Source organism: Amblyomma americanum, chromosome 8, assembly GCF_052857255.1.
Source record: "Amblyomma americanum isolate KBUSLIRL-KWMA chromosome 8, ASM5285725v1, whole genome shotgun sequence".
Lineage (NCBI taxonomy): Eukaryota > Metazoa > Arthropoda > Arachnida > Ixodida > Ixodidae > Amblyomma > Amblyomma americanum.
This window is the reverse complement of record NC_135504.1, coordinates 106,041,551-106,068,963: the sequence shown is the minus strand read 5'-3', so window position 1 is coordinate 106,068,963 and position 27,413 is coordinate 106,041,551. Positions and strand designations below refer to the sequence as shown.

The window sequence follows — 27,413 nt, the reverse complement described above, 5'->3', positions numbered from 1 at the left end:
AACTGTGTTGTCAGTATGATGGCCCAACACGACAAGTCTCAACATAATTCTGTGTCAATATATAGTGTGGTGAACCTGACCACATGAAAGTCACTTGCAGTGGGCAGTACCTCATAACCATGCAACAAAAACAAATTTACATTTCTACTTGCACATTTATTCATAAATTAAAGTGCATTCAGCAGGCTCAGCAACTTTGGTGCGATTCCGCAGGCCCTGCCTTTGCCGCGCCCTTTCGTTGGGTTGCTCTGCCCAAGGTACCTGGAAACAAAACGAGGATAGAATAAATCCATGCTCCATAAACTGTGCCAGTCACATACTCTGCCTACACGCGTGAAATGCCATGAATGTGTGAACTGCACTACCTTCTGCAACACACAGTATTACGAAATTGAAAGACGAGATTAAAATCAGGCAGCAACAAATGTGAGCACACTAGTAGTGCGCTTAAATAGCTACATATACATGCACTAACAATAGATGATGTACCTAAATGTAACCATTATTATAACTCGTAAAAACAGCCCACAATTGCACATACACACCGTATAGTATTTCTAGTAACAATAGGTGCTCATCATGTACAGGAACCATACACAGAGTCTAGAAACCATAACTATGCAAGAGCATTTTGCTGCATTTCAGTGTTTTCAGCTATCAGCCGCAAACATAGGTCAGTATTGATGTAACACCCTGATGTCCAGGTATAGGCTGCAATTGCACATGTGGCAACCATGCATACATTTAAAAACCTCATTATCATGCCTCATCATCTTACCATTTGCACAATGCTCATTCTAATTTATGTGCCCTTGGCCACAAATAAGCAGAATTTCACACCTGAAATCTTCTGAGCAATCAACAAACCTGTCACGATGATGAATGTCTTAATTTTTTTTCTTTTACACTGCAACTGTTGACACAAAGGGCGGCCAACTTCTCAGGTGCCAACATAGCAGACTTCACGATGGCTCTTTCACCTGTCCATTTCAAGTACTGAGCAATTCTGGACAAATATGGGATCACAGGATAATTTTTTTTGAAAGGGGCTAATAGCCCTGCCAGCCCCTAAAAGATCACCAGGTGAAAGGGGAAAGTGCCATGTAATGGTTGTGACAGTACCTGTGAAGCTGTCCTGCCTATGTGTCACGTCTCCCGTTTCAATGCAAAATGAAATCTGACATTCATCATTGCAAAAGGTTTGTTGAGTGCCCAGAAGGTGAGGTAGAGAGCTCTACTTTCTCGGGGCTGATTGTACACAGGCTACAGCGAGCACTGCATCAATGGTGACAAGGGAACCTGAGGCCTGTAAAAGTGCAGAGAGGCATCCGGCAACTTGCCACATGTGTGGACGCAACCCATAGTCAGACACACTGTAATGTTGCACTAGGACATTAGCCAGTGGACACGATACATAGTAGAGCGACTTAAAATAACTGCATTTACACTTAATCCTCGCTCCTATTTTTCCTGACGTCGGTACTTATAAAAGTGCTGCACACATTACATTTAGCAATAATTGACAGTCGCCCGTCCTATCTGGTTCTTCGTTCTAGCCCCTTTCTTGCAGTAGCCAACCAAAAAAATAAGCAAAACACTGAAAAGTGTTATCTAGATGCACTCACAGGACACGTGACCAAGTTTAGGCAATGCAAACTGCCAGGCTTGTGCATTCATCACATGACAATGATCAAATCCGCAATTCTGCAAGTGTCAGAATACCAGAACTGGGTGCAATTTAAAATCAAAAGTCCGGCCTTCATCTCGCAATTGCCAGAGCTAGCCAATGTGCAAGGCATGTTAGCATGTACTGCTGGCAAGCAGCACTATGTCAATAATCTTATCATTCTACTTTCTAAAGACGCCTGTGACTGGCAAATCACCATACAGGTGTGCCAAAAAAGCAACACGGTGCTGTGCCAGAGAACGAAGAAATGCAGGAGAGGAATGTATGTGACGACATCAGAATTTCAGGGGAACAGGGCAGAACTGATCATTTGCAGGCACTGGCTAAGGAGGGCGAGTGCCTTTCCTCAGGAAAAAGAAGCCTGCTGCTCACACTATTGCCTCGGATTCCGATTGCTTATCAAACGCATCATCCACATTCACTCATTTACCTCTGCAAAAGCTCCATGGTGAGAGGGCAGTCGGGAGGGTACGCAACGTTGAACACAAAGAAGGCACCAAGGAGGAGGCCCATGGCCTTCTCAAGACTTCTTGTAGAATCCACTGCAACGATGATCTTCTTTATGTCCCCCATGCTTGATCCTGCAAGGAAAAAAAATTAGTCACACGCAAACGCTACCCACTAAAGGGGTGATCTAATAATTCGAGTAACTCTATGGCCTTCGATGTGTACACTGAGAGAAGCCGAATTCAAATGTACTCGTAAAAAGCCATACTGGGTCTTGTTGCTAGGCCTTATGGTACCCTGGCAGTGCTTTACACGCCACTAATTATATCTGTTGAAGATGCTTGCTTCATGTAAACATACTACATAGAACTTGTTTATGGAAAAAGCTTGACAAATATTGCACGACAAAAAAGAATTAACTTTGTCGACAGAATACTTCGTTTTTTTTTTAAATAATGGGGAATAGTGATGAGGTAACGAAACTTGGGCAAGCACCGAGGCAACTTTTCAAAGGCCCTCCATTTTGTACCTAGCCTGCCATGACATTGATGAGAAAAGCCAAGCTCAGCTTCGTTCATGCTTTCTAGCAGAACGTCATGCTTTTGGCAAGTCAAAAGGCCGCACATTAGTCTCGATGAACTCTGGCATGTCACCTTATAGTGCGGAGATTGCCCCACCCTCCCCACTTATCAACAGTACTGCTACTGAGTTCCAAATTTTTTGTACACTCTAATAAGAATGGAAAACTACTGGCCAAACTTGCACATTGTTATCATGTTTAATTATTAAACAAACTGTACATACATAAGATGAAGCAGCAATTAAGCCTTTCATCCAGGGCTAGCCTCATTCCTAAGTTTTGAATATGTCCTACTAAGTAGAGTGAAGTTACACAAAATCAGGTTTCATCGTAGAATAATAAAATACACTGTACAAGCCATGTTTTGAGCCAAAGTTCTATAAATGACAAATACATACCAATCACAGCAAGGTGCGGAGTTGTTGGCAGTCCTTCCAGCCCCCCTTCAGCTGCATGCTGGGAATTCACAAGCCACATGTTATTAGACTCCAGAGAAAACATCAGTGATCAGATACATGCATCTCAATAATAAATCATAACCATACTTCCAACGATCCTGCTGTCATCAAGGCACTTTCTACACCTCGGGTACAGTATCATTTCAGCAGAAATGGATGAAAATGCGGTATAAAATTACAAGACTACAAATTTACTTGATTCAATAATTCCCAGCTAATGGATACGCCAGTCGAAAGAAATTTTTGGCCCTTGTTTGAGGCTTATAGGCAATAAGCTATAAAAATGAATAGAATTTATTTGGAAATAACTATTGTTGAAATAATTAGGCCCATATCTTAATGCTATACAAGAATGAAACTGCACACTATCAGTACACGAACTAAACACTGAGCTGCCCCATCGCCACCGGACACCGACGTATGGGGCTTGGTGTGCCAGGAAGCGAGGAACAACAAAAAAGAGAGAGCGTAAGAAATAAAACAGAAAAAAGCTGATCAGTGCACGAAAAGTAGTCTGCTTTTTATTGACGAATACTTTTACGAACCTACGACAGTAGTGCCGACACCATGAATTCAAGGGAGCTGCAGATGGCCAGCATGGTAGTCATAGCACATGTCTTGGCCTGAATTACAACTGAAAATGTAAAAAATGGTTTTTACGACAATTTTTACTGCCCATTAAGCCCATTCATAAGGTGTTCTGCATTTAAACAGAGGCGCATGGCGCGCTAGAGCTCGACCAACTCGATTTCGATCCTTGGCCCGCGTAGCAGTAATCGTAACCGAAAGTCAGGCTCGATCGCGATTGTATGTGCCCGCATGATAGAGATACTATAAACGACTTTCTTCGACTTTCTTCAATTAACGTGCGCCAATACTCTTCGTACGCTTCAGTGTTCCTCACAGGAAGTTTTTTTTTACACGTGGGCGCACGCAGCCCCTGAAAATCGCTGCACGTGGCTGAACCATGAGGCCGCGATTCACGCTTTACGTAGAAGCATGTCTCTGAACGGCAATCTCGGGCCCACGGCCATCGGTGCGTGTATACGTTACGCGTGAGAACTAGCGTGCTCCTCGTAGCTATGTGCCTCACAGAACGCGTACTGCACGAACGAAGCATATAAGCAGAACACTTACCTCTACCCGCTGCAGTTGATTTTCGGCTGCAGCCCATACGTTCCTTGATTGCGTCTTCGCGGCCTTCCAACGCGTCGCACACAAAAAGGCAAAATGGCGCAAAAACAGAACGCACACCCGGGCAGAAGCAGCGCGCACAAAGAAAAGCGAGAGGGAACCACGACAACCGGACTCCTTCCTTGACAGCGGGGGCCGGAAACGCGCGTTGAGCGACGTCTCACATGACGTACCCCTACGCGCCAGCCAATAGAGTTTCTCGTTTTGTGTTGCGCTCTCCGTCTCTTTCTCCTCGCCCGCTCGTTCACGGCGAAGTCTCCGTCTTTCCCGTTTGACGCCGGCGGCTCGTCAAAATAGATAAAAAAGTGGCCGTCAAAATGACGGTTTGTTTTTACAGTGCATGGCTGCTCCGAATGCTGCTTTCTCTACTGCCTACTATTGTCTTGCCGCAAACTAACCCGGCAGCAACGACAACCACAATTACCAGCTCTGTTTCTGACACTAACAAAAGCCTGGCAAAACTCAGAAGAAGAAAGTCCCGCACTCACCAAACCTCGCAGCCAAGAATTCAGCGCAGTCGTTCCGCTGCAGTCATCACACAGGGCTCGTTGCACTGCTCCCGGATGGTCGTTGTGCTGCTCAGCATACAGTTGACCGCATATCTTCGCTGCTGGCCTCCGTTGTCGGGATCTCACCGCTGGCAACCAGTTGTTGCAAAAGGGTTGCAAGCCCCAAGGGTAGCGTTGGCCTGGCGGCCTGGGGCAAAGCTGGAAACATCCGAAGGTCCCGGCAAAGGATGAGTCGACTGGCAACAGAACAACTTGTTTATTCTGGCATCGCAAAAGAGCAGCCGGTCAGGGCGACCACGTTACTCGAAGGAAGAAATCGAAGTCTCTCTCGGCGTCCGGGGCAGCGGCTTTTTATACCCTCGGAGTCGAGGGCAAGAAGGAACGGCTTGGGATGAGGCGCCCGATACGGCGACGCTTGGACATGTTCAGACGTGACGTGCGCGTCCGCCGGGCCGGCCAGACCTCCTCGCCTCCCAGTTGGGGAGCTCCTCTCCCCGGCTGCCGCGCTTTGACAAGCGTGGGCACCAACATGCACACACACACACGCACACACGACGACACGTGGCATTGAAACCTGCCTGGACGCGCTTGGCGGGAGGCGTTACGGCAGCACTGAACGGGCCCAAAATGACCGCAACTTTGAACGAAGCCCCGGCGTCCGTTGCATCCGCGCCGGCTATACCGCGCGTCGTAGGCGAAACGCAACATTGTCCATTTAAGGAAGTTGCACACATTATCCCTGCCCGCAAAGCTGATGCCGTGTTTCTGCACAAGTCAATAATGGATGTCGTGACTGGCCTGGAGAAAATAGGTTACAGAGTTACCTGCATAGTCAGTGACAACTCGATAAACAGAAAGGCAATGTCTTACTTTGCATCTCCGCCAACAAGCGGAATCGTTTATCCACATCCATGTGACTCCTCGAGACCGTTGTTTTTTGTGATCGACCCAGTCCACATACTAAAATGCATTCGGAACTGGCTAAACCAGAAAAATGACCAGCTGTGTTTCTACTTCCCCGAATTCGAGGATGATACAGCACAACCGCGGCGCATGTTGACTGCGTCATTCGCCACCATCAGAAACGCATACAACCTTGAGCATGACCAACTTCTTAGATACGGTCATAGTTTATCAAGGAAGGCGCTGTTTCCATCCAATCTTGAAAGGCAAAACGTCAAGCTTGCTCTACAGATTTTCAGCGATGGCTTACCTCACGCACTTCGTGCGCTTGGAAAAACACACAACCTGAACTTCCCAGAGCACACTGCTAGCTTCATTGAGATCATAGTTAAATGGTGGAAAATCGTGAATGTAAAGACTCCGTACAAAGGGAAGAGACTCCGCGACCATTTCCAAGAGCCGGTGTTCCCCTCTGTGGACGATCCTAAACTGGAGTTCTTGTACAAGCTGTTGGACTGGCTCGATGAGTGGCACAGCAAACGCCTCGACAGCGGTTGTTTGACCAAAGAGACGCATACTGCTTTACACCACACAACTCACGCACTCACCGAAGTAGCCCGATACTGCTTTGAAGAGCTTAATCTATCTTACGTTCTTCTGGGAAAGGTGCAGACGGACAGTTTAGAGGAAAGATTCGGCAAATACAGGCAGCTGGCTGGAGCACAATATCATATTTCCTTAAGACAGATTTATGAAGGCGAAAATAAACTACGACTGCAAAAAACGCTGCCTAAACTTCAAGAAATCTGTGCAAGCGAAAAAACTGAGAAGTGGGAACACCTGCACGGATCTGTGGACACGCCGCGCCTTTCGTTCAACGTCGTTGTGACTGCAGCGGCTTTATCAAAGATAACAGACATCATCCCCGTTCTTGTGTAAGTTGCAGGATACGCCGTGCATACAGCTCTGAAGAGGCTAAACTGCACAAAATGCAGATCAGCGCTAACAGTGAGCAATACCATCACAGTTTCGCCCAACGAGGAAAACTACGATCTTGTTAAGCAGCTGGATCGCGGAGGACTTGTTTTCCCGGCAATGTTTCCAGTGAATGCCGTCGCACACAATTACGTCGTAGTTGAACAGCTTGCAAAGGACGCGGAGTTTTTAACAGTGCCAGACCAGCGTAAGCTCGTCACGGAGCTGACAATGGATTTGCTGACAAATGACGACTCGTGTGAATTTGATGCCTGTGACGATGGACACACGTGCGAATTTGTGCTTAAACACATTCTTTGGTGCAGCACTAACATCCTTCTCAATAACTTTTGCAGCCGGATGAATGACAGAACCGTTGATGACAACAAATCTAAAAAAGAAAAGCTGAAACCCTAAAAAGCAAATAAACGAACTTGCGTTCCGTAACACGTTTTGTTGGGAACAATTTGTTAAAACACATTGTACGCCGAGAGATGAGCTCCCCCAATTCTTGCGCGCGCTTATCTGCTTCCGCAGCGCCCGCAGGCCTCGACGCATGACGTCACGACGGGAGCGCTGAGGCCTGAACTTGTCTAGGTGGTGATGCCATTTCCTCGTACCAGAGAGAAATTACTGCACGCGTCGCGCAATCCCCCACTTTAATTTTTTTTTTCCTTCAATAACATCCATCCATTCGAAGAGAAAGGTCGTGGTCGCTCTCCTCTCCGTCCGGCCGGCTCCCGTTCTCGCCGGCCCCGCCGGTCCTCCGAGGAGAGCGCATGCCCCTTGCCTCTCCTCCCGAGACGCGTTCGTTTTTAACGAACTCGCCTCGCCTCGGCCGCGCCCGGCCCACCCTCCTGCCAGCAATTTGGACTCTGGACAGGAGCTCCGAGCGCGTCCAGCGCCGTCCGGCGCCCCACCCTAGGAGCAACTAGGCCGCCCCGTCGCCCGCGTCGGAGCCCCTCGTACCGCTACCTAGGCCTACCTACCCGGCGGCCGGGTAACCCTCTACCGCCGGGAGAGCCTCTTCGGGCCGTCGTCGTCAGCTGCAGCGGCGGCGGCCCCTGTTCCTGAACACCCCTGCAGCCGGCACAGCGGACTACGATGGCGGCGGTCCAACCTTTGCCTCGGCGCCTGCTGTGCTGCCCCGGACGGGTTCGCGGCTTGATTGCTGCCTTCCGCCCTCCCCGTGCGCACCGGTGCGCTCGGGGCCCCGACGCGCCGCCTCCTACGGCGGTCTCCAGCGTTCCATCCCTGCTGCCTCCTGACGCAGCTCCCGGCGTAATTTTGGACCCCACCGCCGGTCCCTGGACGCCAACCCACTGACGCCTTGCTCAGGGACTCCGGAACAGGGGGGGCAGGGGGGGGGGGCGGTCGCCCCCCCAACATTTATCCAGGGGGGGCGCCGCCCCCCCCCCCTCCTCACTTTCCGACCGCTTACGCTGACATCGAATTTTCGATAAGTGCTGAAGTTCTAGTGCTTTATAATTTTAAAGAATATTGACATAGTACAGAGATGGCCAACAAACAAACAAATATCATTCAGCACACACAAATGCCAAATTCCCATCATAGGAAACAAATGTAACCTCCCCCCCTCGAAAAAAAAAACTATATCCTCGATATATTGAAAAAGTTATACTAAACTCTCCTTTCCTATCTCACAACGAATCCAAGAAAAAATCTCAACACTAACAATTAACCTCAGCCGATTCACAGGACACACTTGAGGTACGGCATCAAAACACCTGAAGGACGTTTACACCAGGGCGACTGAACGCTTCATTCTGTACTCCAAGTCTGGTACAAACAAACATCACAAGTGCGCAGGAAACTACTAACTATCCAACGCTTCCCTCAGAATCACCAAAGCCTTCAGAATAACACCTAACATAGCCCTCCCAATACTTCCAAACGTACCCACCATTCACAATATTCGAAAGATAAAACGCACTTTTCAACGCCCTTAATAACAACCCTTCCTTTACAAACCACACCCTCACTATCCCCCCTTCAGTCATCACCACGAAAACGGACCTCCACCTCACCCACCCAACGCAACGCATCAAAATCAACTACTCTTCCGTGCCCCTTACACCATCAGACCTGCATATTTACACCGACGGATCGAAAACAGAGGCATGCTGTGGCCTAGCATATAACGTTCTCACAAAAAAAGAATCGAATGACACAGTATAAACTATTTAAACTTTCTGAATACAGCTCTAACTTTGAGGCCAAGGCTGTGGCCATCATCAAAGCCATTGAATACAAAAAAGCCAACACTTCCCAATCAAAACACCATCCTCGCCGACAGCCTCTCAACACTAAAAGGGGCATTTGAAAAGGGGCAATCGTGCCAGGGGCTTCTGAACTCGGGGCTTTTGAAAACGGGGCAAATGCAGCGGGGCATTCGGCGCAGGGCATTTGACACGGGGCTTCTGACATCGGGTGCTTACGTGCACCACCCAGTGGAAATATCAAGTGCAGAGATACGTTTACTGCAGCAGCAGCAGCACTGCGGGCAATGTTTAAAAGAAAGATACATGTATCAATTTAAAATAGAAACCAAGGCATTTATTAAAAGGGAAATTTTTCTTGAATAATGCAAAAAATAACAAAGAACCATAGTGCCAGGTATATCAAACATAATGCATCGAGCAAATAGGAATTATTAAAACAAATGTCAAGTGCAAACAGTTGAAAGAAGGTGAAGTCTAATAATACTTTTAAAGGAACGAATAGTTTTAACATCCTGAGATAAGGTGTAATGAACGGGAGTTTGATTAAAAACTGAGGGAGTATGAGTCTGAGTATGAGTATGAGGGCGTGTGAGTCTGAGGGAGTATGCGTCATGTTTAATGAATTTTGTATTGAAATAATTCAAGTTTGACTTTATTTCTTTGGAAACAAACACAGCAGTTCGAAGTAAAATTATGTCTTCTAAACGAAGTATTTTGGAATCTACTAAGTAATGCAACGTGTGATCTTCAGTTCTTAACCACTAAATGGCACGAATCGCCCTTTTTTTTTTTTACAAAGAGGAATGAAGTAGTATTCTGTTTTGTCGTGGTGCACCAAACTAACAAACAATACTGGAGTCGAGATTCTATAAGCAAATAATACAGGAATGTTTTAAGCCAGACAGGTAAAAGATTTCTATATTTGTTGATGATACCGAAGGACCTTGAGAGGCTATTTTAAGTTCGCTACGTGGGCATTGGAATGCACGTGGCGCCAGTTTTTGCGGGCGCCAGGCGACGCGCTTTAAGCCCCAACTCGATGGACGCATCCTACGCGTACCGGCTGAGCGCCTACGCGCACGGGCGTACGCTGGATCCTGTCTGCGCATGCGCAAAGCGAGGCGCGCGCGTTGCTAGATATCTGTTCATGTCAGATATTTTCGGCCCTGGCGGCGCGCTGGCGCACGCGCCGGAAATGGCTCGCTGGTTTGTGGCCAATGAGAGGGCACAGTTCCCGCTATATCCGGAATGAGCCTCCGTGGCGCGCCGACTGATTTTTTTGTCAACGAGCTGCGACAGCCCCCTACGCAAACATGTCGTACCTAATAAGCAATGAAAAATTAATCGCTGCTGTTGAGAGGCGCCGCTCGCTGTGGCTTGTCAGCCACAAACACCACAAAATTAAGCTCGTTACGGCAGCGTCCTGGAAGGAGGTGGCGGCGGAAATAATGCCGGGAACACCATGTGAAGGTAAGCAGGCACATTGCTCATGACGAGCACTTCATGATTGTAACGTTCTTAAGACTCCTCATGTTTCAATCACGCAGAGAACGTTCACCACATTCAGAAGCGGTGGAAATCTCTCCGCGATAAGCACTGAAATACGTGCCAGTTTGAATGAAAAGCTACTATTAAAACTGCAGTTCAGTTTATATATTACATAACTTGCCTTGCTACTTTCAAAATCTAAAGATTTCAAGTGGCAGTCTAACTGTTTTGGCCAGTTCCAATCTATGAGGTCTAGCAACAACGAGCAAGTGCGCGCACGAGCGCGAGTCAGCGACAGGCTATGGAGCTGCACACCACTTGCGACGCCCGTCGTGACGCGGCGCTGGGCGCACAGGCGCTCTGCGCGTACGCGTAGGATGTGCCCATCGAGTTGGGGCTTTAGACGGAGCGGCGAGCGCCGCTGTTCCGTCGGCTAGCCAGAGAGACCCATTCTTGGGGACAAAACAGGTTGTTGACCCTACGGTGGTGGCGGGACGTGCTCTTCTGGGAACAGGGGGACGGAAAGGACGCAAGGGAGAAGATGAGGTTGTAGAGACAAGGTCCGATGTCATTCATCACACCCGACCGCAATGTCTCCACCAGACGAGCGAGTAACAACGAAGAGTGTACGAAGAGATCAGCTCGCGAGGGTCAGGGGCGCCGCACCGCCATGCCAATATGCAGCCGTCGACAGATGCTCTACGAGGAGCGTACAACCTCAGACAGCCGTCATATCTGCACTTTGACCAAGTGGGGATGCAATTATCGTGGAGCGTGGTTGACAGGGGTGGGGTCTGCTGGCTTTGCGCCCCCCCCCCCCCCCCTCCTCTTTCCGTTGACTCGAACGTGGGAAGCGCACGTGCGTGTAGGCGCAGATAGGCGTGTAGGCGCGTGTAGGCACATTGCAACTTGATGTTGTCAAGATGAACGTAAATTCCCCGGAAAGGCATTCGGGCTCCATGTCGGTCATCGTGCATGCCTGCAATGCACGAAATACAAAAAAAAAAGTAGCAGGTCAGCGGCTGCTGTTAACATTTTCCGGATTGCTTGCATACTGATCCTTTTCAAGATTCCGTGAGTCAACTTCCCTGCGTAGCAAAAACTCTACCATGAAGACGCTGCCTATCCTAGGAAGAGAAATTGGGTGCAGCGCTAAGACATCTGTCCAAGCCGTACGCTGTGTATGCATTCACATGAATTGCCTTGGCGCACCCTTCCTTCGCGATTGCAGCGCGGGGAGAGTGAGTTGTACCTGCTAAGGAATGGCTTGGTAGAGCTGCACTTAACTACCTTTATCGCGAAAGCAACAAATTGCAGAAATGTGCAGGAATTATGTGTGTCTACAGCACTGCACCCTATTTTCTGTCCCCGGAACCGGCTTGGCTGCCATGGTGAAGTGGTTTTCGCTGCGCAAATAAGCTACCTCTCACAGTTTTGCAAACGCTCAATGCTGCTTTGAAGGAAAACCTACGTACATCGGCAAACTTCTTTTGTGACGCAGTTTCGTCACCGCCACTCGGTGGAGAGTTGGCGTCAGGTGAAACTGCATTCAGTGGGCGAGGATCATCGTCGATCTGCTGATCATGCTTTCTGCTCTCTCTTTCCTTTCGCCTGCAAATATTATGCAACAAAACTAAGCGGAAGTGCAAAAAGAAAAGAAATCAAGGTCAGTCGTCAAACGAACAGATGTTTCGCTCACCGCCGCCAGCACAATGTATTAAAACAACTAAGCTCTCGACCAGGCGGAGCAAAAAAAAAAGTATTGTGACACGCCGCTCTGAACGGGGAATAAATACAGCAGCGTAGTACATTTAAAATGGTCTAAGAGATGTGCAGCAAGACGACAGGAATGGAGACGTTCGAGATTGTGGCGAACACATATGATAGTTTTACAAGCGCACCTGCATGCACCCATGTGCCTGCTGTCGTTTTTCAGGCCAATTACGCGTTCTTGGAGAAAATATCTAGCCCCGAAAACACAACAAGTACACATTAATGAACCCGAAGTTGATACATTTGTCAGCATACCTGTCATGACACCGGGACGAACCACTTGTGCTTGCTTTTTTGTACGCTGATGGCGTATCACACGCCTCCCTAGAGTCGTTTTCCGTTGTTGATTGTGATTTTGAGGTACTTGTTGCCGAATCTTGTAGTGTTATTATAATTCTTGTTTATAGACCCCCGTCTGGTAAAGTTGAACGCTTTTTTTTCCTACCTTGACAGTGTACTTCACTCGTTTACAGGACATAGCCAATCTGTTGTCGTGCTGGGTGATTTTAACATAGATATATTGACTGAGAATACAGTTTCTAAGAGTTTTATTGGTATGATGTCTTCCTACAGCTGTGCAAATGTTATAAACCTGCCAACAAGAATTACCACAAGTACCAAAACTGCTCTCGATTTATGTTTCACTGATTTCTTACCAAATGATGTACAGTCGGGTGTGATGGCCTGCGATGTTAGCGACCATCTTCCATTTTTTGTCTTTTTGCCCCATTCGAGGATAACTTTTTCTAATAGCACAGCTAACACTTTCTATCGGAAAGTTAATGACGAAACTATATATTGCTTCCGACGCATGATTTCAGAGGTGGACTGGTCACTCGTTTTTAATGAAGAAGATCCTAGTCGCTGTTACGATGTCTTTGAAAAAAAATTTCAAGATGCCTATTATGAAGCCTTTCCTCTAGTCCGCCGCTCTAGGTACAAAAAGTCTAAGAAACCGTGGGTTACAAAAGAGCTGTACAAAAGAATAAGGCAAAAACACAATCTCTTTGCTGATTTTTTGAAGCACAAGGACATCAATATACTAAACTTGCATAAAGCTGTAAGGAATAAGCTCAACACTGATCTAAAAACCGCAAAACAGGAATATTACGCAAAAGCGTTCGCTAATAAACTTGCCCCTAATCAGATATGGAGGTCATACAACAATTTAGTATCAAAACGAACCGAGCCAACTCCAGTAGAGATTGTGGTAGATGGCGTTCCACTCAGAGGTCGTCCCTTATCAGACATGTTTAACGAACACTTCCTGACGGTTGGTGACAATCAGTCTGCGCAAACAACATGCACTGATCCAATGTCATATCTTAAAGGCATACCAAAGCCTTCGATATTTCTTTCCCCAACAACTACAGCCGAAATCTCTTCGTATATAATACGTCTAAAAAATAACTGCTCCGTTGGAGCTGATAACATCAAGGGTGAGGTAGTAAAAGCCGTATCTGATATTATCGCACCTTTGTTGTCCCATATATGCAACCAAATGCTCAAAGAAGGCAGGTTTCCAGATAAATTAAAGATAGCAAGAGTTTGTGTGGTACATAAGACAGGAAGCTATAATGATCCTAACAATTATCGCCCAATATCCGTTTTACCGGTCTTCTCAAAAATTGCTGAACAAGTCATCAATACCCGCATTACTTCGTACTTCATTAAGATTGGAGCTATTGCGAAAGAACAATATGGCTTTCAGAAAGAGAAATCTACGGAAAAAGCTTTACTTCACATAAAGGATAAAATAATTAACAATATAGAAAACAGAATTTTTACACTTGGACTATTCTTAGACTTTAGAAAAGCCTTCGACTCGGTCTGTCACAAAATTTTACTGCGCAAATTACAATTCTTATTCAGAGCTACTTATCATCCAGAGTACAATTCACAATGATTAACGACATACCTTCAAGCCACGGCCTTATACGCACTGGTGTGCCACAGGGCTCAATACTGGGTCCTATTCTATTCCTAGTTCACATAAATGACATTGTTAATATTCTTCCTTCCTCCGAAACAGTTTTATACGCTGACGACACAAATATTTTCTTTCATGACGCGAGTTTACAAGCAATAGAATGTAGAGCTAATCTCTGGCTAGAAAACCTTACATTATGGTTGAGGGCCAACAGGTTAGAACTAAACATCACGAAGACGAAGTATGTAATATTCAGAGCTAAAAATAAAGTCATAGATAATGAGCCAATCATATTATACAATTCGAATATTTTACAACGAGTACAGTCAATAAAATTCCTTGGAGTTATATTTAATGAACACCTGTTGTGGACTGACCATATTAATCAAGTAAAAAAAAAAATTTCGCGATCAGTGGGCCTTCTAAATAAATTTAGACTTCTATTGCCAGTATGGCTCAAAAAGCAACTTTATTTCAGTTTAATTCATTCACATCTTCACTATTGTTTACTGATATGGGGAGACTCAACACAGACTAATTTAAATGCTTTGTTTTTACGTCAGAAAAAGGCCATACGAGCAATTGCTAATCTAGGCTACTTGGATAGCACTAACTCGTGGTGGAACAGCTTGGGGTTACTGACAATTTTTCAATTAAAAAAACTCTTCGGCTAGCACTTGAAACATATAACAGATTTCATCTTGAAACTAATTTTTGTGCAACACCAGAACTACCGCAAAACCCATATCCCCTTCGACACATGACAATAAGAGCACCAAAATCAAGAACAAATTACGGATTCCAAACGATTAGATATCAGATGACTACCTTTTTGAATGAAAACAGAAATTTTCATGACCTCCTCCATCAATGCAGAACTCAAAAAATATACAAGAGAAAAGTGATTGCACTGTTGACTTCATGACTAACTGGTACATCCTGTGACATATTATAAATTGATAACAGTCAACATGATTGTATATATATTTTTTTTCCTTTTTATAATTCCCTGTAACCCAACAGCACGCATCTTAACAACTTCGAAGATACCTTAACATTGTTGTACAGTTTTTCCTTTGTTTTTCTTTTAACATGCCAGCAAGTGTAATGGCGACCGCTACATTTATTGTATTTGTTTATTTTGTGTGTGTATGTGCCGAGTGCAGTTTGCTTACCCCCAGGGAGGAAGGCCCTCGTCAGGCACCACACCTTTTGGCCTCCTTCCTGAAGTGTATGAAACACACTTCAAATAAATACTTTTCAAACTTTTCAAAGATGCTTGGGTCGTAGGATGGGTGCGCTTCTTCATTCGATTTAGCATTGCTTACAAAATGCCTGCTGCATATTTTTGATTTCCTCGAAGGCATCCAATCCGTACCATCTTCGCTGCATAGTTCAAAATAACAACAAATATACATGATACTCCGCTACACGTTTGCAAGGAACGATGCTGCGGCGCTTTTAATCTATCGTCATATAAGTTCACGAAAGTGCATCGAGACAGTGCCGAAAAACTTGATTTTTCCTGCACTGTAAAACTGCAACGAGTCCCAATGTCTACAGCATGGTATGAGAACAAGAAAAGGAGCTCAAACTTACTTTTGACGACGAATCAGCCGAATCCAGCACTCACGCCGTTCCGTCTCCCAGTGTCGCGTCGGGAATCCATAAAACCTTGTCCCAGGTGAATTCAGATACGTATTACTGCATCCTACTACACAGCAATGTGTCCTGCTGTTGTTATTAGCCATTTTGTGCTCGGAAAGGAGGCGCAGAACTGCTTCGCGACGGCGCGCGCAACACAGCGCGAGCTGTCAGACTGCCCCCGCCTTCCTGACAGGGACGCGCGCGCCGCCGTCGCGGTGTTCGCGCGGACGCCCACTCGCCGCGGCCGCTCGGCGAGTGGACAGCAGCCACGTGCATAGTCCCCTCCCTTGGCATCGAGAAGCAGTGTCGACACCGATATTTCTCCTTGTCTACCACCGCTGAAATAGCCGCACTACATCTCGCCGCTGACGTCATCTTGGAACAAGCCAACCTCACCAAAGTCGAAATTTTCAGTGACTCTCGTGCTGCTCTCTCGCAACTCCTTCATCCGGGTCGCAGTGCAATGTGTGTACAGTGGCTCCACCACAAACTGTGTACGCTCAGTGCGCGCGGCTGCGATATTTTGTTGCAGTGGGTGCCATCCCATGTGGGAGTGCCAGGAAACGAAGCTGCTGACCGACTCGCCAAGGCAGTCCATTCCAACCCAGCAGCTCCAGTTTGTGAGACTATCTCGGCCTTTGACGCAGCGCGTCACATACTACGCCACAAGGTTGCACTTTGCCACCCAGTCCCCCGCGTCACATCTGGCAAGCTCCCAAGGCCTGTCCCGTACCTTGCCTTCGGACGCGCGGCATACTCTTTACTCCTGCGCATCAGAATTGGTTGCGTCTTCACGGCAGACCGATGCCACCGCCTCATGGGAGAGGCCCACACAAACTGTATTGACTGCGGAGACACAGAAACAGTTGAGCACCTGCTCTGTGAATGCCCCGCTCATGCTAACGTGCGCTCCATAATGCGCGCCGGATACAGCAAGCTCGGCCTGCCGGCAACCTAGTCTTCCCTGAGGCATCGCCACATAAAAGGAAAGCTGCCCTGTCCGCTCTCGTCTCCTTCGTTGATGAGGCGAGCCTTCGCAGGCGCATCTAATGTCACCCAAGTGCTATGTGCTGCGTGCTGTGAACACAAACCTTCTGTGCATTGTGCCCCAGTGTGCTCAATTTCACCAACGTGCGCTACATTGTGTGTGCCCGCAAAACCCTTTCCAGAGACACTTTGGCGTCTCCACTCCCCCTCCTCCTGCACTCAGAAACATACTGTGATCAATGAGTGCATGGGCATCTTCTGACTCACTCCACTGCGTGCTTCGCAATGTGTGCCCGCCCACTGTTTCTCATGCCTGTGTGTCGCGCTTTTCGTGCTGCATTCTGCCGTGCACTTGCCGCCCTTTCTGCCTCCGGACCCGTCCTCTATTCTATCTCTTTAATTCCCCTCCCCCAACCCTGTGCAGCGCAGTGAAGGTGTTCTCGAAGAAACAGTTGCACGCCCTGCACACAAATTTTTCACCAACAACCAGAACCACTTACAGTGCGTGGCTGAACTTCGACTCTTACTAGAATTTCTAATTTATTCCAACCTTCGCCCTCGCATGTAATATTGCGGGCGCCTTACTACCGCCAGTCTCCCCTCCCCCTGTCATCACCCCCCCCTCTCACATATTTCTTTAATCCTTCTCCCTTGCGCAGACCCGTTGCGGTGTTCCCTTCATAAAGGAGAAAGTTATAGGGCTGTGCACTCCCTTTAATTTCACACCCCCTACCCCCCAACCAACCTTCCCCCTTTCACAGAATCTCTCTCTCCGAGCTACCATCGTGTTCGGACGGAATTTTTGGGAAGACGCACCACGTGCCATTGCGTTTGCTGTTTCCCCTAGTTTTCAACCCCACGATGGGGCTCTTAGCATCCCCAAGTCTCCGTAGAGGATGAACCGTCTTGACGAGACGATGGAGAGTTTGCCCTCGAACCTCCGCTCACGGGCAACCGGGAAGCACCGCCGTGTGGGCAGTGTTGACTGCTCCCGCACGCTGCACCAACTCTACGCGGATGCGAACCGGATTTTGGAGCTGAAAGCTCAGGCACAAGACTTCGTCACTGCCGTACAACGCCGTGATGCTGCCCAGAGCTCCTCTGGGGCCTCTCCGCCTGCTGCGAATGCCAGCCCCCAGGTTGCGGCTCCTGGAACGGTTGTGATCATCCCAGTGGACGCAGGGGAAAAGAGCTCCATACTCTTCTTGGACACAACAGTGGAAGTCAGTTCGCTGGGCGTGGAAGGAGCACGCTCGAAGTCTCTGCTGTACAAGAATCTGGACAGCTCCTTTCGGTACCCAGCAATATGGGTACCGAGCCAAAGCCTCCTCGAATTTTTTAAGGCCTCCGCACTTTCCTCCTCGCACCCTTTGACGTCACCCCACCTTGACCGGTCGGGCGGTAGGGTGACCGGTCAAACAAGTTGGTGCACTACCGCCTAGGCTTGTCAGTACACACGTGCTGCGTGCAGTGTCCTGTCACAGCAGCTTGACTCTGAAGCTAAGCACGTGTTTCTTTTCGTAGCGTGGTCTGATTTCCTTCTGCAAACGTGTGTTGTGTGCTGCATATCTGCGTCGTGAAAGTGTCAGTGAAAGTTCCGGCAGTCCAGGATGGGCCGCTGTTGCGTGCCGCACTGCCGTGGAAATTATGACGGCGGTCCGAAGGTCCGTGTCTTCTCATTCCCAAAAGACGACCGGAGGATAAAATGGAAGCAGGCCATCCGGCATGATGATTTGGACATCGACACACTGCGGGATCCAAAGGTAATATAATTTTCCCATATGTCAATCACTGTTAATGTCAAATGATAATATACATTCGGATGCATTAAGCATACGGCATGCAACCAGTTCGATACACGGCGTGCTGCAGTTGATGGCAGTTAAGTGACATACAGCAGCACTTATAAGCAGCACCAATAGCAGTAATTAGCCAATCTGTGGTAGTAACAACAGCACTTACATCGCAAAAGAAAAAAAGAAAACAGGACGTAGAAAAATTTCATATACTCAAAGGGAACATTCCTCTTTTATGCAGGTGTGCGAGCTCCATTTTAAGCCCGAATACCTCCGGTCTACAACATCGTACACAGATGCTGATGGAAAGACAATAGAAGTTGCGATGAACCTCACCCGACTCACTCCTGACGCGGTACCTACGATACTGCCAAATTGCGCATCATACTTGTCTAATTCTGCACCGATTCGCGAGGAGCCCGATGCAAAACGGAGACGACGCGAAGCAACTCGTCTGCAAGACGCCATCAAGATGTCACTTGCGACACATGAAGAAGAGGAGCGCAGGAACAAAGTCTCGTCGTATGGGCAACTTCTGTCTCTCCTTGAAGGTCTTCACGTCTCAGACTTCTGGGTGATGCGAAAAACTGACGCCGCCGTAGCATTCTTTCACGTCAACGAGAATTCAGCGCCCCCAGAAATCGAACGCTCCGTGGTAGTAAATAATTCGTTGAAGGTGTCAGCCTTTTGGAGAAAAGTTGAGCTGCGCGGTGGTGAAATGACAGTTCCCGACAGACTTGAAGACATGCGCAGTTTGGAATCCGTCCTCAAAAGTGTGCAGCAGTTCAAAGCACCCGACCGTTGCGAGAAAGACGAAAAACTGAAAGCCTGCTTTCAATTACTTTTTTCTCTTCTTGATGATCTTTCAAGTGATGACCTTCTGCCAGTGGAAAAGATGGAAACCCTAAGATTTCTAAAAGAACAGCTTCATCTGCTCAACAGAGAACGGACTGCATTTAGATATTCTTCAGAGCTTGTCATCTTGTCAAGCATATTTTTCACAATTTCCCCACATGCGTACAAATTTGTTCGCAGCTCTGGAAAATTGATCTTGCCTCATCCCTGTACAATCACCAGACTCTGTAACAAATACAACGTTAGCCCTGCGGCAGAGCAAAGTGATCAGTGTTTTTTAAGTTATATAACAAAAAAAGCAAATCTTCTGAAACCCCATGAGAGGACGGTAACACTTATGATGGATGAGATCCATATACAGCAATATTTTGAGTATAAGGGAGGTTCCCTCACGGGAACAGCATCCAACTCCTCTGAAGCTGCCAAAACTGCGCACGTATTTATGACGCAGTCGTTGCTTTCTGGACACAAAGATGTGGCACATATCTTGCCAGTTTTCAGCATTGAGGCAAGTGACTTGCATGAAGTCCTCAAAAAGGTTATTTTAGGGCTTGAAAAAGCCGGTCTCAAGGTTATTGCGGTTGTAAGCGATAACAATTCTATAAACAGAAAAGTAATGTCATTATTTTCCAAGAAAAAAGCAATTGACATAGTGTATCCTCATTCGGCAGACAATGCACGGCCGTTGTTTTTTGCGGTGGATCCTGTGCACCTGTTAAAGTGCATTAGGAACAATTGGCTCAATCAAAAAAGTCCAGATACATCTTTTCTTTATCCAGAGTTTAAAAGCACAGAATCAAAGCTTGACATAAAAAAAGCTTCGTTTCAGACGCTTCGGGACCTGTATACTTCAGAGCGACACAACCTGTCTAAATTTGCCTATGGACTAACATACAAGGCCTTGCACCCAACAAATATTGAGCGTCAAAATGTGAAACTTGCGCTCAAAGTAATCAATCCTTTTGTAGCACAAGCTCTGAAGACTCCCGGTACGAAACCCGGCTTTCCTTATGCCGCTGATACTGCGGAGTTCATTGATTTAATACACAGGTGGTGGTGCATCGTGAACACAAAAACACCATCAAAGGGCCGACACCTCAGAGATCCTTATCAGGAGCCTGTCAGAAACATGACTGGTGTGCAGCTGCAATTTCTTGGTGAATTTGTAGACTGGTTGGACACATGGAATGACCTGAAGATGAGTGGCAGCCGTTCTGGTTCACTGACTCCAGAAACTCATGCAGCACTCCGGCTGACATCATATGCGTTGATAGAACTCAGCAGGTACTGTCTCGAAGAGCTTAATTTTGAATATGTCTTGCTGGGGAAATTTCAAACAGATAGTTTGGAGAGCAGGTTTGGACGTTACCGCCGGCTTGCTGGATCCAATTATCATATTTCTGTTCAGCAAATATTTGAGTCGCAAACCAAACTGCGTCTTGAAGACTCGCTGGTATTTCCAGATATGAAAGAACTCTCAGAGTCCAGCACCATCACATTTGAAGGCAGAAAATTGCAAGACCAATACAACATCACGGTTACATGGGATGACATCAATTCAAAGAAACAAAGTTTGCCAGCAATAATTTACATAGCTGGTTTCTGCGCCCACGCCGCCTTGAACAAACTTCCTTGCGAAGCTTGTGCAAGAAACCTGACTAGAGAGGACAGGGACATTCCACCGGACGAGAACTGTCTAATTCAAGGGCTCACTAGAGGAGCGCTCAAATTTCCGCAGCCTGTCGTTGTGAACGCTGTTCTGCACACAGAAATTGTGCTTGAAAAATTGACGACAAAAGAAGACGCCGCACAGTTCCATTCCACACGCCATCAGAGAGAGCAGCTCCTTTGCTTACTGAAGCACTTGTTGAGCGATGTCGAAGAGTTGGATGTTTGCTGCAACGGACATCACCCGGACAAAGTGATTTCCAACATTTTGTGGGCTGCCACGAACACCTACATGAAAAATTACGTCCAGATGAAGACGGACCTGCTAACGGCTAAGGCCGCAGCTCAAGAGAGAAAATTAAAAAAAGTTGAGATGTTTAGATGTTTAGAGCTTTGCGTGCCGCATGCACTGCGCGCGACGCCGGCAGATGCTTTCCCGCACTGCTCGGTCAAGGTGCGTGACGTCACGGAGCGAGTGCGCAGGCCTGAAAGTATTCTAGGAGGCTTTGCCCAAACCCGGTGCCCCCTCCCGCCCCAGATCCGCCTCCCCTCACCTATTCTTTCATCCCCTCTCCCTAGCAAAGCCCAGTTGTGGCGACCCCTTCACTGGAGGCAATTACCGGGCTGCGCTAACCCCCATTTCTTCCCCCCCTCCCCGTGTCATCCGAGAATAATAATCACAATCTTCCACACAGTGCGTGTCTCAACTCCCACTCAGACTAGAAGTTCCAGTTTGTTACATCCGTCGCCCTCGTAATTAAAATTGCGGGTGCCTTACTCCCTGCCAGTCTCCCTCCCCCTGTCATTACCCCCTCCTCTCATCTATTTCTTTAATCCCTCTCCCTTGCTCAGCCCCGTTGCGGTGTTCCCTTCCCAAAGGAGACAGTTATAGGGCTGAGCACTCCCTTTATTTTCACCCCCCCCCCCTCCCTAGCCCCACCGACCATTCAAAGAATCTCAATCTCTTTTGCCTTTCGCCATTTTTGCGATCGTTCACCGTTCTTTGTCGTGGAGTCCTAGCTTTTACAATCCGGCGCTACGTCTTCTGCTTGAACAGTTGCGGGCTGCCGGACACGGGACCAACGCTGCTCTGGATACCGAGGCCGGTTCTTCTCGCGCAAGTCGTCCACATTCTGTAGTCATGGGTCGCACGTTTCGAAAGAAACGAAAGACTGAGCTTGCGTACGGAAAGCGAAAGCGCCGACCCCCTACTGCACGGAAGTCACGAAAGTCTCTGAAAGTGATCGCCGATGAGGCGGACTCGTCAAATGACGGTGTGCGGGCGCCGGCATCGGACGTCAGCGTGCCGGACGGTGCCCCACCAAGTCAGCCACCAAGCAGTGACAGCGATGTCGCCCTGGATCCTGGGCCGTCGACAAGCTACGGCCGCGTACCGGACAATGCAACGGAGTTGTGACGCAGGTCAGATTTGTCAGCAGAGGACTGTTTCCTTGATGAGGCTCTTCAACGCGACACTCAGGCCATTTCGGAAGAAGTGATACATGGTGTCTCGGCAGATGCGTTCAATCAGCGGAGCTGTGCCGATGTTCCATGCGGCGGGCGTCGTACCATTCAGGAACACAGAGAGCCAAGTTTTGTGTCCGCGGAATCGGCAAAAGCGCGCGCGACCACTGTTCGCGAGTCGCTTGGTGCGATGTCGGCAACTGAGCGGAAGTTCACGCTGACCGCGCTGCCGGAATCCAATACTACGCGTGCATCAGATGAGTTCGTGGTAATTCAAAAGGGAGCGCTAAATTCGCTGATCAGGGCTGCCCTCTGCCCGATTTGCCGGAGGCCAAGCCTAGCAGTGGACCGGGACACCAGACTTGGACTTGCTGTGAAAATGGTGCTGAAATGTTCGTGTGGTGTTATCAGCTCCCAGTGGTCCTCGCAAAGAAAGCAAGGTGCGAGGGCTTTCGATGTAAACCTCAGATCTATGCAAGCAATCAGGAGCATTGGCAAAGGGCCCACTTCTCTGAATGACTTCTGGGCAGTTATGAATGTTTCACACCGAGGACTGCACCAGAAGACATTCCGAGAGCATTTGAAGAAAGTGCTCAAGCCAGCTGCTCAAGTTGCTGCACAAAATTTTTTTGTAGGTGCTGTGAAGGCTGTCAAAGATGTTTACAAAAGAAATGGAAGTCAACTTCACCAAGAACATTACAGTTGTTTATGACGGCACATGGCTGACGCGTGGGCACAGCTCACACATTGGTGTAGGCTGTGTAATAGAATTTTACACGGGTCTTGTGCTTGACTGTACAGTCTTGTCCAACTTCTGCCTTGGGTGTGAAATAGGGCCAACTGAAACCGACCCTGCACACCATGAATGGAAGGAGGCTCATCAGTGCCAAAAAAACATTGATGTCAATGCAGGACGCATGGAAATTGAAGCCGCACTGCAGTTTTTGGGCGCTCCCTTGACAGGAACGACCTCAGATACACAAACGTAATCTGTGATGGAGACAGCCGCACCTACCTGGCCTTGTGCAATGATCAAACATATGGGTTCATACCTCTCACAAAGGAGGACTGTGTGAACCATGTACAAAAAAGGATGGGCACAGCACTTCGTTCTCTTGTGAACAAAGCCAAGAAGGAAGAGGCACTCGGTGGGAATGGTGCCTTGACACAGGATTTGATAAAAAGACTGACTAGTAATTATGGCCTAGCCCTGCGAAATAGCACAAATGTGGAAGAAATGCAGAGGGCAGTGATGGCAACACTACATCACATTGCATCCACAGATGCTGAGCCCCATCATGATCTTTGCCTACCTGGTGCCCAGAGCTGGTGCAGGCACCGTGCAGCTGAGGCAGAAGGCAAGCCACACCCTCCACACAAGTACAATCTTCCAAGCAGAGGTGTGCAAGCGCTGCTAAAGGTCTACCAACGCTTGTCCGACCCTAATTTACTGGCTCGATGTAGTGGCAACAAGACGCAGAACGCTGCCTAAAGCCTTCATTCGGTGATTTGGACATTGATATCGAAGCAGCAGCATGCCTCCCTCTTCACTGTAGGAGCAGCAGTTTACGAGGCAGTTGCTAGGTACAATGCAGGCACCTTGCGAGCTTATACTGAGCTTTGCACTACGCTGGGCTTAAAACCTGGTGCCCTTGCCCTTCAGAGGGCTGCAGAAAAAGACCATCAGTGAGCCAAAAAATCGTCTCGTGTGCACGAAATCAAAGGGCAGAGACCCAAGAAGTCACGTGTAACCAAAGGCAGCAAAAACTACAGTCCTGGTGCATTTTGAGAGTTGTGAACTGCTCCGAAAACTTTGAGAGACGTTTTCTCAAAAGTGTGTTTTGGGCAATCTGCTTTGTCTGTGGAGAGGGTAGCGTGGGAATGCCTGAACCAATTTTGATCCTGTTTGTTTTTATTTATTCCCTGAAGTGTGCTTGAGGGTATGACATTCTTCAATATCTCGTTGAGGGCTTAGTTTTTTTTTTCTACAGCTAATTTGTGAATGACAAGTTCTGGCACAGTTGGTGAAGGTGAACATGATGTTCTGTGTAAAAAAATAAATGGGTTTAAAAAAATTTTTGGAACTGTTGTACCCTGCAGGGCTCTTTTGAGCAAAGATTGAAATTGAAGGCAGCTCCCTGGCATGTTTCGTTGCAGTGCCAGGTTTTCCACAAGCGGAACACATGTAACCTTTTGTAACTTGAAAACTATTCAAGGTATCATAATGAAACTCCATATTTCTTTATTTAAGACACTTTTCAGTGTGGCTACCAAATTTCATTGCTCTAGGTCAAAGAACAAAAAAGTTAGCCCTGATCCCTACCTTTGAAAAGGCGTTTTTTTTTTGTAAAAATGACATTATTTCTTTTTTTGATTTAGAGAGTCCCCAAACATTCAAAAATATTTTGCAGCAAGAATCATGTTCGTATCTTATTTAGTTCAAAAGTTATAGCTAACTTTCGAACAGGTGGTGAACAGTTCCGAAACTGATGTGGTTTGGTAACAGAAACTGATAACTCAGCGATAATCAACGGCGTATATTGAAACTTTTTTATTATGTTTTAGTCTTATATGTAAAAGATTATTAAAGGCAATTTATAAGGCTTCGTTTTTTTAAACATTTCTTTAAATTTCCGCAAGGGGGATGCATGACGCTACAAGCGTCTCTTGTTTACTTTGCGTGCGCTTTGTGCTACCGCTTTGAATGCTGCCGGATTCATCCTTTTTATAGGCATTATTTTTAGTAGCAACAGTAATAACATAGGCTGGACGTTTTTATAAGAAAGCATGGCCAAGTTCAGGGTAAAAAGGCGATTGAAACGGAAGTTTCTTGGCAATCGACATACAAGGAATGCTCCGACCGAAGACCATGCGGACGTGAATGTATCGGCGAGTGCTGCAAAGCTTGGGAACTTAGAGAACAATTGTGAAGTGCCGCTGCAAGAACCTTTACTGCAAGGTAATAGGATTATTGATATGGAGATCCTATCATCTGTTTTTGCAAAACTGGCCTGCCCGGAATGCAAGACGTCGCTCAGATTGGAAGAATGCTCGCAGCTTGGAATATCATGTGCATATGCTGTTCTGTGTGATGCGTGCGCATATGCATATTCATTTCAATCATTGAAAAAGGTTGGAAGTGCTATTGAGAACAACCTGCGTCTTGTCTACGCAATGCGTCAGCTGGGCAAGGGATATTCTGGAGCTGTAACGCTGACGAAAGTGATGAACATGCCAGCACCGCCTTGGCATTCTGCCTACCAAAAGATATCTGCTAAGCTCTATAAAGCGGCAGAGACTGTTGCATTTAAGTCAATGATGAATGCCGCTGCTGAATTGCGTTGTTTTGTGCAAAGTACTGAGTGTGGTGTGTCAGGTGATGGCACATGGCAAAGGCGTGGACATTCATCATTGAATGGATGTGTGACCTTGATATGCATTGATACTGGGAAAGTTATTGACGTAGAAGGCATGTCAAGTAAATGTAGGGCATGCCATTCGAAAAGCAAGTTGAATCCCTCAAGCACTGAGTATCTGGAGTGGAAGGCAAATCATACCCAGTGCCAAGCAAACTACACCGGTAGTGCTGGTGGTATGGAGGCAGTAGGGCTCTATCGTGTGTTCGAGCGAGCAGAAAGAAGTCGTGGTTTAAAATATGTAGACTTCTATGGAGTTGGCGACTCCAAGAGCCACGCGGCTATAAAGGACATACCGTATAAACACGTGTAAGGGCCACACCCCGTATTCCCAAAGGAAATATTTGAAAAAAAAAATCTGTAAGGGCCGCACCCAAACTTTCCAGGAAACACGCAAGAATAGCCTTTGAAATACATGCGCACAGGAGCTTCGAGGTGCCGCCCATGGATGGCGCCCGAGGCCGCGGGTCATCATCATCATCTTTTCTTCTGCCGCGAGCTTCTGCTACTGTACTTCCGCTATCCGTATCGGCATCGGTATCGTCAGGTCTAACTTTGTTCTGTTCTGGCTGTCAAAGCATGCGTTTTTTGGTGGTTGTGTTAGCGTGGTCGCTCGGCATAGTTGTTGCTCTCGTGCGCTGTCGTTCTTCACTTTTTCATGAACTGCCTCCGAGCATTGTCACTGTTGCACGATGGGCAAGCACCTCAACAGCTACACAACGGGCTTTAAACTGAAAGTAGTGGAGTTCGCTCTCGAACACGGCAAGCGTGCCGCAGGCAGAAAATTTGACGTGGACGAGAAGTGTGTCCGACGGTGGTGCGGACAAAGGGATGCGTTGAAGAATACCAGCTCCAAAAAGCGCGCTTTCTGAGGCAAGCCATGCAAATTTCCTGAGCTAGAAGAAGAGCTGCTATGCTATTCAATGGAAGTGTGGAACAACGGCTACGCGTTGACAACGGACATGCTGCGCGTGAGGGCACAAGCCTTGGCGCGTGCTAAAAGCATACCGCACGAGGACTTCAAGGCTAGTGCCGGCTGGGTACGAAGATTTCTGAAGAGGAAGGGCCTATCATTTCGGCGAAGGACCACGCTGTGCCAGCGTGCCAGTTTCAGTTCTGGTTCCCAGTTTGGGATAGTCTTGTCTTGTATGTGCACTTGAGATCGGTGTGGGGTCACATCACGTGACCCGAGCCTATAATAGGTGATGCCACAGTGAGTAAAGAGTCTTCTTCAGAGTTCCACCACATCGGCTGCGTCCGACTGTCTCACCCGGGTCAACCAAGGCCCCAACACAACGCTAGAAGGTGGACAGTTAAAACAAGTGAAATAAGTGTGCACACGCACTTAACTGCGAATAAAGAAAAAAATGGTACTGAAATTTTCTTGCCATGG

At 47.5% G+C, this 27,413-nt stretch overlaps 2 protein-coding genes, 1 long non-coding RNA gene and 3 pseudogenes across 4 annotated transcripts in view; 4 read left to right on the top strand and 2 right to left on the bottom strand.

Moving 5' to 3' along the window:
* LOC144102029 (uncharacterized) overlaps positions 1 to 27,413 on the bottom strand; it is a 167,402-nt gene that overhangs the window by 26,310 nt on the left and 113,679 nt on the right. The gene's annotated exons all lie outside the window — the stretch shown is intronic.
* LOC144102028 (uncharacterized) lies at positions 136 to 4,288 on the bottom strand. 2 transcript variants are annotated; one of them, XR_013308148.1, is made up of 4 exons: positions 3,718 to 4,288; positions 3,113 to 3,170; positions 2,118 to 2,268; positions 136 to 261 (listed from the first exon to the last, which is right to left on the bottom strand). XR_013308148.1 is itself a non-coding variant. In XM_077635288.1 (3 exons), the coding sequence occupies exons 1-3, from the start codon at positions 3,213 to 3,215 to the stop codon at positions 168 to 170; spliced, it is 348 nt and encodes a 115-aa protein (XP_077491414.1). In that variant the 5' UTR covers positions 3,216 to 3,711; the 3' UTR covers positions 136 to 167. The 2 variants fall into 2 exon arrangements, 1 of the variants encoding a protein (XP_077491414.1); XM_077635288.1 differs by lacking the exon at positions 3,718 to 4,288 and having other exon boundaries at positions 3,113 to 3,711.
* On the top strand, positions 5,387 to 7,170 carry LOC144101574 (uncharacterized; annotated as a pseudogene).
* Positions 18,101 to 21,134, top strand: LOC144101571 (uncharacterized; annotated as a pseudogene).
* On the top strand, positions 22,935 to 24,393 carry LOC144101570 (uncharacterized; annotated as a pseudogene).
* On the top strand, positions 25,208 to 27,133 carry LOC144100613 (uncharacterized). The gene has a single exon (XM_077633502.1). The coding sequence runs from the start codon at positions 25,392 to 25,394 to the stop codon at positions 26,331 to 26,333; it is 942 nt and encodes a 313-aa protein (XP_077489628.1). The 5' UTR covers positions 25,208 to 25,391; the 3' UTR covers positions 26,334 to 27,133.